The following is a 13,428-nucleotide window of genomic DNA, read 5'->3' as shown; positions in this document are numbered from 1 at the left end:
CAAAGACGGGGTTGTGATTCATGCTCTTTTTTATTTGTTTGTTTTTTTTTTTTTTTTGTTACCTTTGACGAAATTTAACATGCGACTCGACAGCTCTTGTCAAGAGGTCCTGAAATATATCCCCGTTTTCTCCATTAGGGCCCAGAAACCAGGCTCCCATTGCTGCACAGGGATTATTATCTATGAAATCGTCTGAGCTGAGGGAAGACAGCCGACGCATTGGTGAATACATGAGAGCCCGTGACAGGCTTGAGCGCCGTGGTACATCAAGGTCAAGTTGGTAACTAGGTCTTCTCCGATTTGCTGAAAACATGATAGAAAGCTGGAGAGGAAAAAAAGTACGTCAATGAGTAATATTATTACTATGATAATGATCATTTTCTCCATTCATTAAGTTAGTGTGAAACAGGTGTTCGGAAAATGGTGTTGGGTATTCCAGACCACTCGTTTTTTACGTACAGGAACGTGCCCTCAGAGCAGTTTTCAAAGCAAAAACTGAAACTTAAAGGGACTTGCTAATTAGAGCTGGCCTTCGAAGTCTCTACCAAAAGAGACTACACTGAGAACATTGCCGTTTTAATATTTAAAGTAGAAAACGGCCTAGCGCCAAGCTATATCAAGGAAATATTTGACTCTGCCCCTAATAGCTATAACTTGAGAAATAACTAAAGGATTGTAACGATGAAATGATATATGAAATGGATCATTTATGAAGTGCAGATATGAAATCAAGTGAAGCTGTGATCTTCGCAGTTATGAACGCAATTTTTGCAATTGCGTAAAGAAGCCTGAAAATTGAGGACATCAACGGGGTTTGACCTCGTGACCTCACGATACCTCGCGATATCCCACGTTTTAATACAGTACGCTGTGGAAACTATTCCCTGCATTACGTCGGACCCTACCTTTGGGGCAAACTAAGTCAGAGTAACCGGAACAAGCAAACAATCAAGAGTTTCACGGACAGTATCAAGAAAAAAGATACATCCATGTTAAATTAACAGAGGGTGAATGTAAATAATAATGTAATAATGCAAACATCGTGTTAGCGTTTTCCTCTTTCAAAGTAGGTAGCCTCTTTAGTGTGAAAGACCCTGTGCCCAATGGACTCCGATCATGTGTTGTTTATAAATTTTCGTGTGCAGGCTGTGCAGCTAGCTATGTCGATTAAACCACCCGACATTTCAACACACGTGTAAGGGAACATTTGGAAACGGACAGGGCCTCAAACATTTTGAAGCATCTGGAGAGCTCATTAGCGTGTCGCTCTGCATGCTCCCGTGACAATTTTGCCATCATTGATCAGACATCTTTGCGGTTTGCTCTCAAAATCAAAGAGGCGTTGCACATATTTTGGGACAAATCAACACTTAACGCACAGGTCAAACACGTTAATTTGAAACTTTCTAATTAATTTTGAATTACTATTGTCGTAGTCTTAATTACTGTCATTATTATTATTGTAATTTCTCTAGTATTTATATTTCACTGTAATTTAGTGTTCATTTCACACTGAAGATGGCAGAGGCAACTGCCGAAACATGTCTGTAAAACTCAGGAGTGTCGTGTTTTTCTTAAAATTAGTTTCTGCACTGCTTTTATCTAGACCATTTGAAATAATAATAATAATGTAATATATGTAACTCAGAATTTTTCTTACTTATTAGCTAGTTTTAAATTAGAAATCACTTTAAATTGTCATGAACATGATTTCTTAGTATATTTTTGCAATATCTTATACTATATTTTATCTTTTCTTTATCTACTATGTCTGTATAATGTATATATAGTTCAATGTATTATTTTATTTTAGTTATACTTTATAAAGTGTCCCCAATTAGTTTGTTTGGTAAATACCATAGACATGCATAGCCACTTAAATATCAAAATCATTCATTCATTCATTCATTCATAAAGATGCTATAATTGTACCAGGGTTTAGTTCAACTCAGTTGTTCGTTTTATTGTTACTGAAGTATAAACGCAGAACAATGAAGAATTAATCTAGAACTTATTTTGCAATTTAAGCCATTGTCCCATATAGACGTCTATCATTTTTGTGAGACAATTGCTTAAATTGTCCTGATAAGTGCTAGGATCACATCAATCCTTAGTACATATACTTTTAGTACATAAAACCACAAAGAATCATCAAATAATTGCTAAAATAGCACTTGGTTAATCATACAACAGTAGGCAATTATTGAAGGAACATTGTATTAATTAAAGACATACATTTGAACTGCGGGAATGAAACAAGTTAAAATTCAGGTTTTCGTTGCTAAAGTAACGGTCATAACTTCGATGAACTTAAACCTTAACTTATAGGTACATTAATGGTGTCTTTAATATGACTTGTGTTCCTCTCTTAATAAACCCAGTTTCGTTTTTATACTCCTCGTATAGATGTTTCTTCTGCTCTTGCGCAATATTTTCCATCAACAAGGACGCTTTTAAATGAAATCAATATCCATTAGCTACACTGTACGAAAGCCGAAAACTTCATAAAATAAGAAAATTTACCTTAATTTCTCAAGGGTTTTTGCAGAGTCTCTGTTGACTGGTACGAACAGTGAAAACGGCGCCTCTTGAAATCTTTTGTGCTCTGACGGCCTGATCGACTGAGTCTTCAAGTTAAATATGCCTCGAAGAGCCTCCAAGAGGAAATTGCGACGTCAAACTGATAATTCGTGAAACAGCGAAATTAAGAACCACTAATTCAAAACGGAAACCTCTAGTGCTGATGTATTGACGTGTCATTGGCCATCGTTGGAAAAAGAGCTTTAAGGTGATTCTTTTAATGATAAAGGAATATTTAAAGCAATTTTACGCACGCTGGCCTCGCCATTTAAATTGGTTAGAGAAGATAAATTCTTCAAATATTTAATTGGATTTAATAAAGCAACATTAGGGGCCTCTTCATACGATCGCGATTGACCGACCAGGTTGTGTCAGTGTCCGGAATCGATAAAATTGGTTTAATATTTCTTCTCCCATGAGAAATTCCTTATATAACATTACATGTATATTATATTATATTATATTATATTATAGTATATTATAGTATAGTATAGTATAGTATATTATATTATGTACGTTATGTTATATTATCTTTTTTTAGTTATTTTTTTTTCTTTTTGTGTTACATCGAGGCAATTGTGTTCCGCTATCTCCCCTCCTTTATTGAGTGAAAATCTGTCACGCGAATGGTTTGCCCTGGAAAAAAAAATGCTAAGCAAATGTCTTCACGGACAAATTAAAGAAAAGTTCTGTCACAATGGAGAACAAAGATCTCTGATTGGTGAACACTTCAGTGGAATTAAAGCTGCCATTAAACTAAGAATTAGCTTATTTCAGCATTATAACATCCCCCTCAGACAGTCTGTTACATTGATAGCGTTGCACAACTGAGTTGGTCGCGTGCGTAAAAGGACCTTCATCTTCAGAATAGAATCGGATCAGTAGTGTAGCAGCTCTCATAACCTGCTCTTGTTTGGTATTGTAAGCAGCGTCCGTTATTTTTAAGTCCAAGTCTAATAGGACATCTTTGCGTACATCCACCCCTCTTCTCTAAAAATCTGCTATTGTTTGGTATTGTAAGCAGCTTCCGTTGTTTTTAAGTCTAAGTCTAATTGGACATCTTTGCGTACATCCACCTCTCTTCCGTTGTGCTGCACGTTTGCACACTTCCGCACTAACCGCACTAATGCCTTTTCGTGTCAAAAAATCCTTTACTTCCCGTATCGTGCACGTATCGCACTCCTCCCCAATGATCTTGAAAAGAACGGTTTGTTTGTGCTTCGTTTGTGATAAGTGAGAACGGAGTTAACGGATTGGTTTTCCCACCAGTAATCCGCCTGAACCAAAAACGGATCAATGGTCAGGCTTTTAATCTGAAAGCGGTGACATTAAAAAAAGAGCACACACAAAACATTTGGGAACTTTTGAAGACGCTTTCAAACACACATGCATGTTTATGCCTCCTCACATCACTTGTTTGCTTCGTTTAGGCGTTTTGGAATTTAAAGCGATACAACCTCCCAGTGTAACAATTAACTATTGTACTGATTAGAGTGTAATGTGAAGTGCTAAGTTTCTACCCCATATGAACCATGTGAGCGTTAGCCCTACTAATGGAAATAGGCCCACAAAAGGACAGAGAAATACTCTGACCAGGATGGGAATTGAACCCACGACCTTCGCGTTAGATCACCGCTGCTCTACCGACTGAGCTACAAGGCCAAACGGGAGCAGGCCGTGGGAACTGAAGATGTTAAAGTCACGGCAATGAACATGTACAAGTACAAGGAAGGATTAGTGATACATCTTGTGTAATTATTTTCCTTGAGCCATCAAGCATGTTCATATATAAGGTAATTGAAATGTGTCTGGTGCCCCTGATCCTTTTAATGAATCCACGGCCGTAGCCAGTATGAGGCAAGCCGAGGCACTTGCCTCAGTCATTTTTTCGTGATTCTTTAAAATAAAGGGTGATTCCAGTGTTATCTTTAACATGTACTCATCATAAACACCTAGAATCCCTACGTAGAGAGTTTAACCATGGACATTGCCTCAGTCATAATTTTTTTCTGGCTACGGCCCTGGAATCTTTTCCATTTTTTTCATTTCTGCAGTGATAAATGTTGGAGTAAATTGACAAATGGCCAGGGTGAACGTTTCTCTGTTATATTTACTACCAAGTCTCGCCAAAATTGTGTCGTTCATTATTATTACTGTCGACATCTCTTTTCAGCTTGTTCAATAATTAAAAGCGTAATACGATTTGCCGTGTTCAAAGACCCCATCATCAAAGATCGATATCATACAGTTTCAATCATTCATTTTGCTGCTTTCATGAAAGTATTCTTTGTTTGCCGCGATGATTGGATCGGGACAACAGTGCGATGCAATAAGGAGTTGTTTGTTGACGTTTCTGATATCGGCGTTATTCGGCATTCCACTGCTGAAGAAATTGCGTGATGTTACGAGTCTATAATTTGCATGTGAGTGATCTACATTTAAGTATTATGTTCAAGGTCAAGTTCAAGTTTATCGCACACTTGCACTGCATGTTTGCATGCACTGAGAAAGCTAAACGTAAGACACTGTACAATCATTACAAAAAAGGCAGTGCACTGCGGATATACGTACAGATAGAAGTTAGCTTCTCAAGAGAATATTCAAGAGTGTACAGAGACCAAAGTAGTCAATGACCTTTCGAGTTGGTCACTACGATGTGGATATGAGCTGGCGTTGGCCGTATGTTAAATTTAGTTTGAATCATATTAATACAATTATCGTTAGAGAGAAAGGTTATACATAAATGCGAATTAGAGAAAAAAAGATGCCCTCCATATTGTACAGCCTAACCAAATTGAATCAAACTGGGAAAAAATATAAGCAGTGAAAACTGACTTGTTCAATTGGTTAATAACGCCAAAGTTTCTCACTGCCAACGTTTCCGTTTAATGTTGGTTAATGTTCGCGTATTAGTAAAGTTTCTTTTATTTTACCGTGTAAATCAGATCTTCCATTTGCCAAGACTTCAAAATGGTCCCACTTGATGTTGTGACCGGTTTTGATTCTATCTGTAAGGCAGTATTGCAAAGCCGTATATGGCCTGTAGAAGTTGTCTAAAAACCTTCGGGAAGTCCAAGTTGCCTTTCTTATTAAAGGAAAGTAAAAAAAAAAAGTTTTTGGTTGCTTGTTGTCGAAATAGCTTTGACTTATGTTGTTAATGAAAATTGTTAGAGTTGGAAGAAGGGCATGAGAACACGAGATTTTTCTGACATCAAAATCGAAATCGGTATTATATTCCTGGTAAACTGGATGCATTGATTGCGCTTTATTTCCTAAATTTTCAGTCATTCCAAAAACAAATGTGATTAAAGACAAACTCAATATTTCTTGCTCAAGTCGACTACATGTTTTCTGCTTAAAATTTCACAGAATTCACCTATTTGCTTTACTTTATCTTCGCGACTTATTTTCCCTTAATTTCGATATACATAATTTTATAAGTTAATTAGGATGGTACGCGCACTCTCATTGGTCAATACCTGTGTTTAGAAGAGAGTATGGAAACACGGCTGTGACATCACACGAATTTTGATCGGTTGTGTTGTTAGACGCGAGTTTTGGTTGGCTGGTAGGACATTTGAGCGTGTATCAAGAAAATCTGTTTCAAAGGACGTAGACAATTTTTGGGACACTCGTTAGGTTTGCAGTCACTCTTATTTGAAGTTGCCAATTTTCGAGATTTGCTGGAGCCACCATGTTGAAGTTACAAACTTAGCTGACCGTGAAGAAACATTAATTTGTTTGCAGAAAAGTACATTATTCAGAAAGTATGATAAGCTAAAATTAAGATGGGCCTTCGTTTCCATCTTAACTAGAAAATCAATGGAAATGAAGGGAAAATCCAGGAGACGTTTGCTTGTTTACACGAGAACTGGTCCATTTGTTTACAGTCACATGGCACTTAATGGCGAAAATGAAAAAAGTTGATGATTTCTTTGGTGTCGGTTGCAAATATTCTTTCTGGGCAGTTCATTTACATTGCTTGACTTTTCGGCGTATATACAATCACACAGTAAATAAATAACGACGATGTGGTGTGTTGAAACAGACAACCTGCGTAAGGAAATATATGTCCTGTTGTTATCGGAATAGGCTCGGACCGGAAACTAGTGTCACACGAGTGATTTAGCTTTGATTGACATGTGACAGGCCCGGGGGCGGGTACTCGATATATCCCTGGGTGGGGAGGTGCGGCGCGGCCCCTCATACCCTGACCCTGTTTAAGACAAATATCGCTGATTTTCCTACCCATTTTAAGACATAATTACGATTTTTGATACCCTGTTTAATAAGACATTTAACCCAGTTTACGACAAAATTTGATAAATCGATACCCTGATTAAGACAAAAATGATAAATTCGATACCCTGTTCAAGAGAAAAATCCTGAAAAACATACCCTGGCTGGCCGCACGTCCCCATTAAGCCCTTATAAGGGAAACATGTGGAGAGCAGTGGAACACTACATCTTGTATCTCTGCGGAATTATATCTTACAGTATCTTGGCGGTATTGTTATCTCGGAATCTTTTCGGTTAAGGAATTGTCTCTACAAGGATTTGTATTCAAAGGAAGATATCTGTCATTAAAGAGTATGGATCATTACAACATATCTCAGACTGTCGGCACGCTTCTACAAAGTTCACGTGTCACTAGCTCTCCGTATATTAAACTTAAAATCAGGGGCACCCAACGTCAATATTCGGAAAATATCTGTTCGGAAGACGATTTGAGATCTAGAATTTTCGGAAAATTTGTTGTAAAATTTCTTACTTGCCTGCCTGTCCTAGGATTTTCGAACATCTGAAAAATGGTATAATTGCCCATTTTAATGGATTTTTATCCTAAAAAGGTCACCTAGAATTTTTGGGAGACCTTTTTTCTGGCTGAAATTTTCGAGAAGGTAAGTTTTAATCCCTATAATTTTCGGATCACTAGACTTTCAGCTAGGAAACGTTCCTACGAACAAATGAAAAAAATTTAGGGGATAAAAATATGCCTATACCTACCGTTTAAATACTAAAATACCTTTGACAATGCTATGTTTAAGTGGTTTTGTACTATATTCTTGTTGGGTGCCCCTGTTTATATTGGATTGAAGTACATTTATCTGCAATGAATGCACTTGTAAGCTATGTTTGGGACAGTTTAGGTTCTTTTTGGCCAGATAAGAGTTGGCCAAGCGGTTTGATAAGCTCGAACCTGCGATTTTCGGTAAAATTTCCAACAGCGATTGAGTTACGTACTATATAAACAATCGTTTGTCTTTCGATTTATAGGCTTTTTGTGTGAAATGGATGTGCAGTCATGGGCTGCTTTGTTTGACTGTGAAATTGCAGTCGAGTAAGCGAATTTGACTTTTTAATTAGTAATTTTTGATGTTGTTCTAAATTGAAGAGAGAGGGTGTAAGGATTATCGGTCAAACGGAAAATGATGTGAAAGAGATTACTGTTCATGTACTTTCAGTTTTAGTAGTGGATTAAAATTGTTGTTTATTGTTTGCAAGGCTTGTTTGTTTACTGCTGTCAACTCAGAAGTGTTTGATCACTGTAAGCTGTATACACCAATGACGATTATTTTTGTACTTTATGCAGAAGCATAAAGCATTATGGGGTTAGAAATGAGAGCTCCGCCTTTAGGCATGGCTAAATCTATATATTATTGTAAAACTCCCTGAAGAAGTTTGTGTTAGCTAGACGAAACGCGTCGGAGAATAAACAAGTTTTACAGACTCAGTTCGCAGAGTGCTGCTCCCTAGTTAAGTTTTTTTAATTATTTTTTTTAATTGTCAGATAGAACGTTCTTGTGAAATCCCTTACCGAGACCTTTATTAGTATGAGTACATAACTAAATGAAAGATGCCATGCATTGTCAAATGGGAACTCGGAGAAATCCGAGCCCCAGATAAGATTTGAACTCGCAACCTTCCTTGATCCAGTACGTATCCGTGGTGAGCAAGGGTGAATTTTGGGTATTGACTCAACCTCGTCCCCAGGGCGCTTTTCTCTGGCTTTGGGTGCCCTGGGGACGAGGTTGGTATTGACTACAATACTCGTCACAAATCGTTGAAACAGACACCGTTTCTCTCGAATTTTCTAGAAAAATCCTGAGATTTCTGCTTCGCACTGTTTTCCCAACTGAAATGTGCCTTCTCCCTCCCCAATGTTGAGCCACGTGTGTTTTGAAGCACTGAGACCACTGTGATACCCAAATCAACATTGGGGAAGGGGAAACAGACGCTAGTGTTTCAAGATTTTTGACGAGTATTGTTGAATGGATCACACAGATTACACCTCGCTAACTGCATCGCGCAGTCTCCAGTAGCTCAGTGGTTAAAGCATCCGTACTAGGCACCGAGATCCCATCTGGGGCTCGGATTTTTCCAAGTTCCCATTCAACGATGTACAATATTTTTCATTTATTATATGGCTCTGTCTCACGAGGACTGGGAACTACAAAATTCACGAATTTGATTAGCTAAAATCGATATTGACCGCGGTCTAGATTTTCCTATCTAGACCGGCATCTAGACGGGTAATGTTTTGTGGTGAAAAGATGCAAACTAAAATGCAAAAATAGTGAGTATTTTCTTCTACGAATATAAATTTATGGAAGTGCCAAACAGCATGATTACAAAAGAGAGGATGACGAGCAAACTTTGACAGAATTAAGTTCAGCTCATCGCCACTCATCGCCGTTCGCAAGCAAAATGTCAGTTAGTACAAGCCAGTTACATTAAACGAATAAAATTGTTCTTGTTTGGCCATATAATAAACATCTTATTAACCGAGCTAGGTCGGTCTGTATGGGAGAATCGTGACCTCGGTCGCTGGTACAGACCTCATTGCGTTCGGTCTGTACTGGCGACCTCGGTCAAGAATCTCCCATACAGACCTCCCGCTCTGTTAATAAGAACTAAGTATTTCTCATATTACTCGCTTGGGTGGTTAATACATATCTCACAGGGATACAATAATAATAATAATAATAATAATAATCAGAACTACTTATATAGCGCTTATCCAGTCCTGTTCTAAGCGCTTTACAAAAAAGAAAAAGAAAATCGTAGATATTAAATGATATTAAAAGTCTTAAGTTTACGTTAACAAAGATTTAAATATTCATAAAAACGGATGTCTAAGATCTAGGCATTTGACATGGATAAGAAAAGAATTCATACATATTAAAATAATTTTTGACAAGATGAGTCTTAAGTTTACATTTAAAAAGATCTAAATTGTAAAAGGAACGAATATCATCAGGTAGTTTGTTCCATAGTTCAGGAGCTGAAACACCAAAAGCTCTAAAGCCATAAGACTTGAGATTAAAGATGACAGGAGTCAGGCGTAATGTTGAGGATGACCGGAGGGTTCTTTAAGTTGAATAACGGCATATCAGGTCTTGAATGTAAATAGGAGACTGCTGGTGAAGAGCTTTATATAGGTAAGCAGAATTATTTTGAATTTAATTCGCTCAGAAATTGGAAGCCAGTGCAGGTCGAACAAAATAGGGGTGATGCGGTCGAACTTGCGAGAGCTTGTAATAAGTCGAGCCACTGCATTCTGCACTGATTGGAGCTTTTTAATAACGTATTTGGGAACACCGAATAAAAGAGAGTTACAGTGATCCAACTTAGAGGTTACAAAGGCATGGACTAGAGTCTCAGTGGTTTTAGTGGATAGTAATTTCCTTATACGGGAAATGTAACAGTTCCGAAGATGATAGAGGGCAGATTTACAAACAGATTTAACATGAGGGAGCATTGACATACGGTAGTACTATCGAAAACGACACCGATATTTCTGGAAGATGAAGATGAATTATATCAGAACCAAAACGAAGTGGAGGTAAAGACTGTTGAGGGTTGTGCTTTGGATAAAGATAAAGAAGTTCAGTTTTGTCTTTGTTTAGCTTCAGCTTATTTAAGGCCATCCACTTATCAAGATCGGATAAGCAATTCTCGATTTTAACAATGCTACTGGTTAATTCCAGATCGTCGTTAACGGAAAAAGAAATGTACAACTGAGTGTCGTCAGCGTAGAAATGAAATTGCATGTCATGGAAACGTAGAATGTCGGCAAGAGGAGCAGTGTAGAGTAGGTAGAGGATCGGTCCAATGACGGAGTCTTGAGGTACTCCACACTTGAGCTCACGAGACTGTGACTTCCTCCCATCGATTAAGACGATTTGCGTGTGGTTAGTAAGGTAGGAGCGGAACCAGTCAAGTGCAGTGCCACACATTGAGAATTTCGAATTCAATCTTTTGAGCAGTATTTCATGGTCAACAGTGTCAAACGCGGCGGAGAGATCCAGTAGCAGGAGCATGACACAGTGGCGATTATCGATAGCAAGCAAAATGTCGTTTTGACACGGACAAGGGCGGTTTCACAGCTGTGGAATGATTTGTAGGCAGATTGTAGCGGCTCTGTGAGTTGGTAAGAGTCAAGATAAGCTTGAAGACGCAATGCCACAAACTTCTCAATAACTTTCGAGATAACCTTGAGGTTCGAGATAGGCCTAAAATTACTAAGAACTTCGTGGTCCAGGTTCGGTTTCTTGAGAAGAGAGGTTAAGACAGCGTTTTTAAGGGACGAAGGTAGAAGACCAGTTACCAGCGACAAGTCTACAATACTACAACGACTTGAACTTTCGACTCGAAGGTGATCAGGTCGTGATAAACAGCGGCAAATTTGTCAAGCAGCCTGAATGTTTCCCTCGGCTTAGCCTCGGGGAACATTGAGGGTCTAGGGCAAACAAAACTCACTGTCTCCCTTGGGGCCAGTCATTAAGAGCTTGTTAGTGTAATTTACATAGGTGGTTACTGAGAGTTCTCTGCGCTGATTGGTTGCACTTGATGTGCAGGTAGCGTCTTATATGATTTGTGTTTTAAAAAAAACACGACACTCCTGAGTTTTACAAACATGTTTCGGCAGTAGCCTCTGCCATCTTCAGTGTGAAATGAACAATAAATTACAGGGAATATAAATACTAGAGAAATTACAATAATAATAATGACAATAATTAAGACTACGACAATAGTAATTCAAAATTAAACAGAAAGTTTTAAATTAACGTGTTTGACCTGTGCGTTAAGTGTTGGTTTGTCCCAAAGTATGTGCAAGGCCTCTTTGATTTTGATTTGATTTGTGTTCCTCTCTCAATAAACCCAGTTTATTGCCCTTTAGCAATATTTTCTATCAACAAGAATGCAATGAAATCAACATCTGCACTGTATGAACGTCAAACACTTTATAAAATAAGAAAACTTACGTTTGACTTAAATTCTCTGTTGACTCGTGCGAGCAAAAAGAAAATGACGCCTCTTATAGAACCGTTGTTTCTGTGGCGGATGCCGTTGACTCTACCACAACTATTAAAACCCAAAGGTCTTTTTGACTGAGTCTCTTGGTTAAATAAGCCTTGAAGAGCCTCAAAGAGAAATTTGTGACGTCAAATAATACTAATAACTACTAATGCGGAAACCTCAAGTGCTGGTGTATAGTGACATGGCATTGGCAGTCGTTGGAAATCAGAGCTTTGACATGATTCTTTTGAATAGTGAAGCAACTCAGTTCACGCACGCTGGCCTGTTCGAATAGGTTATAATAGAGAAGCCGACTGAATACTTGAATTTGGTAGAGGAGAATCTCAAATTGGAGGATCCTCTTCATACTCATCGCGAGTGACCACCGACCGGGTTGTCTCGGTTACCGGGATAAAATTGGTTTTCTTTTCCAGCACGGGAAATTTCATAATTAAGAATTAGCTTATTTGGGCTGTGAAAAGCAGAATTGAAGCATCCCAACAGTCATCTCACTTTAACAGTCGACAGCGTTGCACAACGACAGTTTTCGCGTGCGTAACGGACTTTCATGACGCGCAGTGGCCCTTAATACAAAGGCTGTTTAGCCTCCCACGCAGAAACCCTTAGGGTTTCTTCACGCGTTCCTCCCCCACCAAGCCCTATGAACGTATGCGTTGGAGGCTACGTACCGTTGTGCCGCATGGCCGCACACTCTGGCACTAATGCCTTTTCATGGCACAAAAATTTCTGTGCTTCCCATATCGGGCACGTATCGTAAACCAGTGATCCTTAAAAATAAAATAAAAATTTTAAAAAAGTGTTGTTTATACTGTCGATCAGTGAGAACACACTTGACAGATCGGCATTAGTGACTGAACTATCTAGTATTGGACATATAGAGAGTATTATATAGAATCATATTCAAGGATTTCGACCCCAGTAACTTTTTCCTTATGATGTTCGGCAAAACTGGGATAATATTATTACGTTCTTATTCACTTCGTTCAACCAAACGTAAATTATTTTACACTAAACTCCTTGTAAAGCACAAAACAAGAATACGACAGATTGTAAAATGGAAGCTCTAGCAGAGTAGAACGAGTTTATTTTCACAGATATCAAAACCATGTGTTACAATTCTAAAGAAATCGACTACCAACAAACTAATCTTCTTAACATCCGATATCGGACTAAGCGGAAACGGAAAGCTAACAACAATAGCGACTAAAAAATTCTACTAAACTAACCGTGAGCGAGAGGTCAATACTGACAAACCTAAAGCCCTAGGTATTTCGTAATTTCCAGACGCTTATGAACATCATCGTGTACATACATGTCCTTAGCGACCTCAGTTTTCCAACGGCCGTGAAGTTTTGATAATCTGTCTGAGATAGAGTAATACCACTATGATGTACGACCGAAGTAATAACACCTCATCTAAGACTATGCAAACCATAACATTTTGGATCGAGTCCTATATCTTTTATACAATACTTCTCTATACCTGGAATGCGAACTACTCTTTTTGCAATAAAATAAAGGTCT

General features: G+C 38.3%; 1 protein-coding gene across 3 annotated transcripts in view; it reads right to left on the bottom strand.

The window, feature by feature from the left end:
* The window catches only part of LOC138013163 (uncharacterized), a 28,998-nt gene extending 17,034 nt beyond the window's left edge, over nt 1-11,964 (bottom strand). For 2 of the 3 annotated variants that reach the window (XM_068860169.1, XM_068860171.1), the window contains exons 1-2: nt 2,524-2,680; nt 63-322 (exon numbers count right to left, since the gene is read on the bottom strand). In XM_068860169.1, the coding sequence (XP_068716270.1) occupies nt 63-313 (251 nt within the window). In that variant the 5' untranslated portion in view covers nt 314-322; nt 2,524-2,680. Of the gene's footprint in view, nt 1-62; nt 323-2,523; nt 2,681-11,849 lie in introns of those variants that run through there. The other variant, XM_068860170.1, reaches the window with a different exon arrangement.
* Between the last annotated feature and the right edge of the window lie 1,464 nt (nt 11,965-13,428).

This window comes from Montipora foliosa, chromosome 8, assembly GCF_036669935.1.
Source record: "Montipora foliosa isolate CH-2021 chromosome 8, ASM3666993v2, whole genome shotgun sequence".
Lineage (NCBI taxonomy): Eukaryota > Metazoa > Cnidaria > Anthozoa > Scleractinia > Acroporidae > Montipora > Montipora foliosa.
Note: the sequence above shows the minus strand (reverse complement) of the source record. Positions and strands in the feature narration are given on the sequence as shown.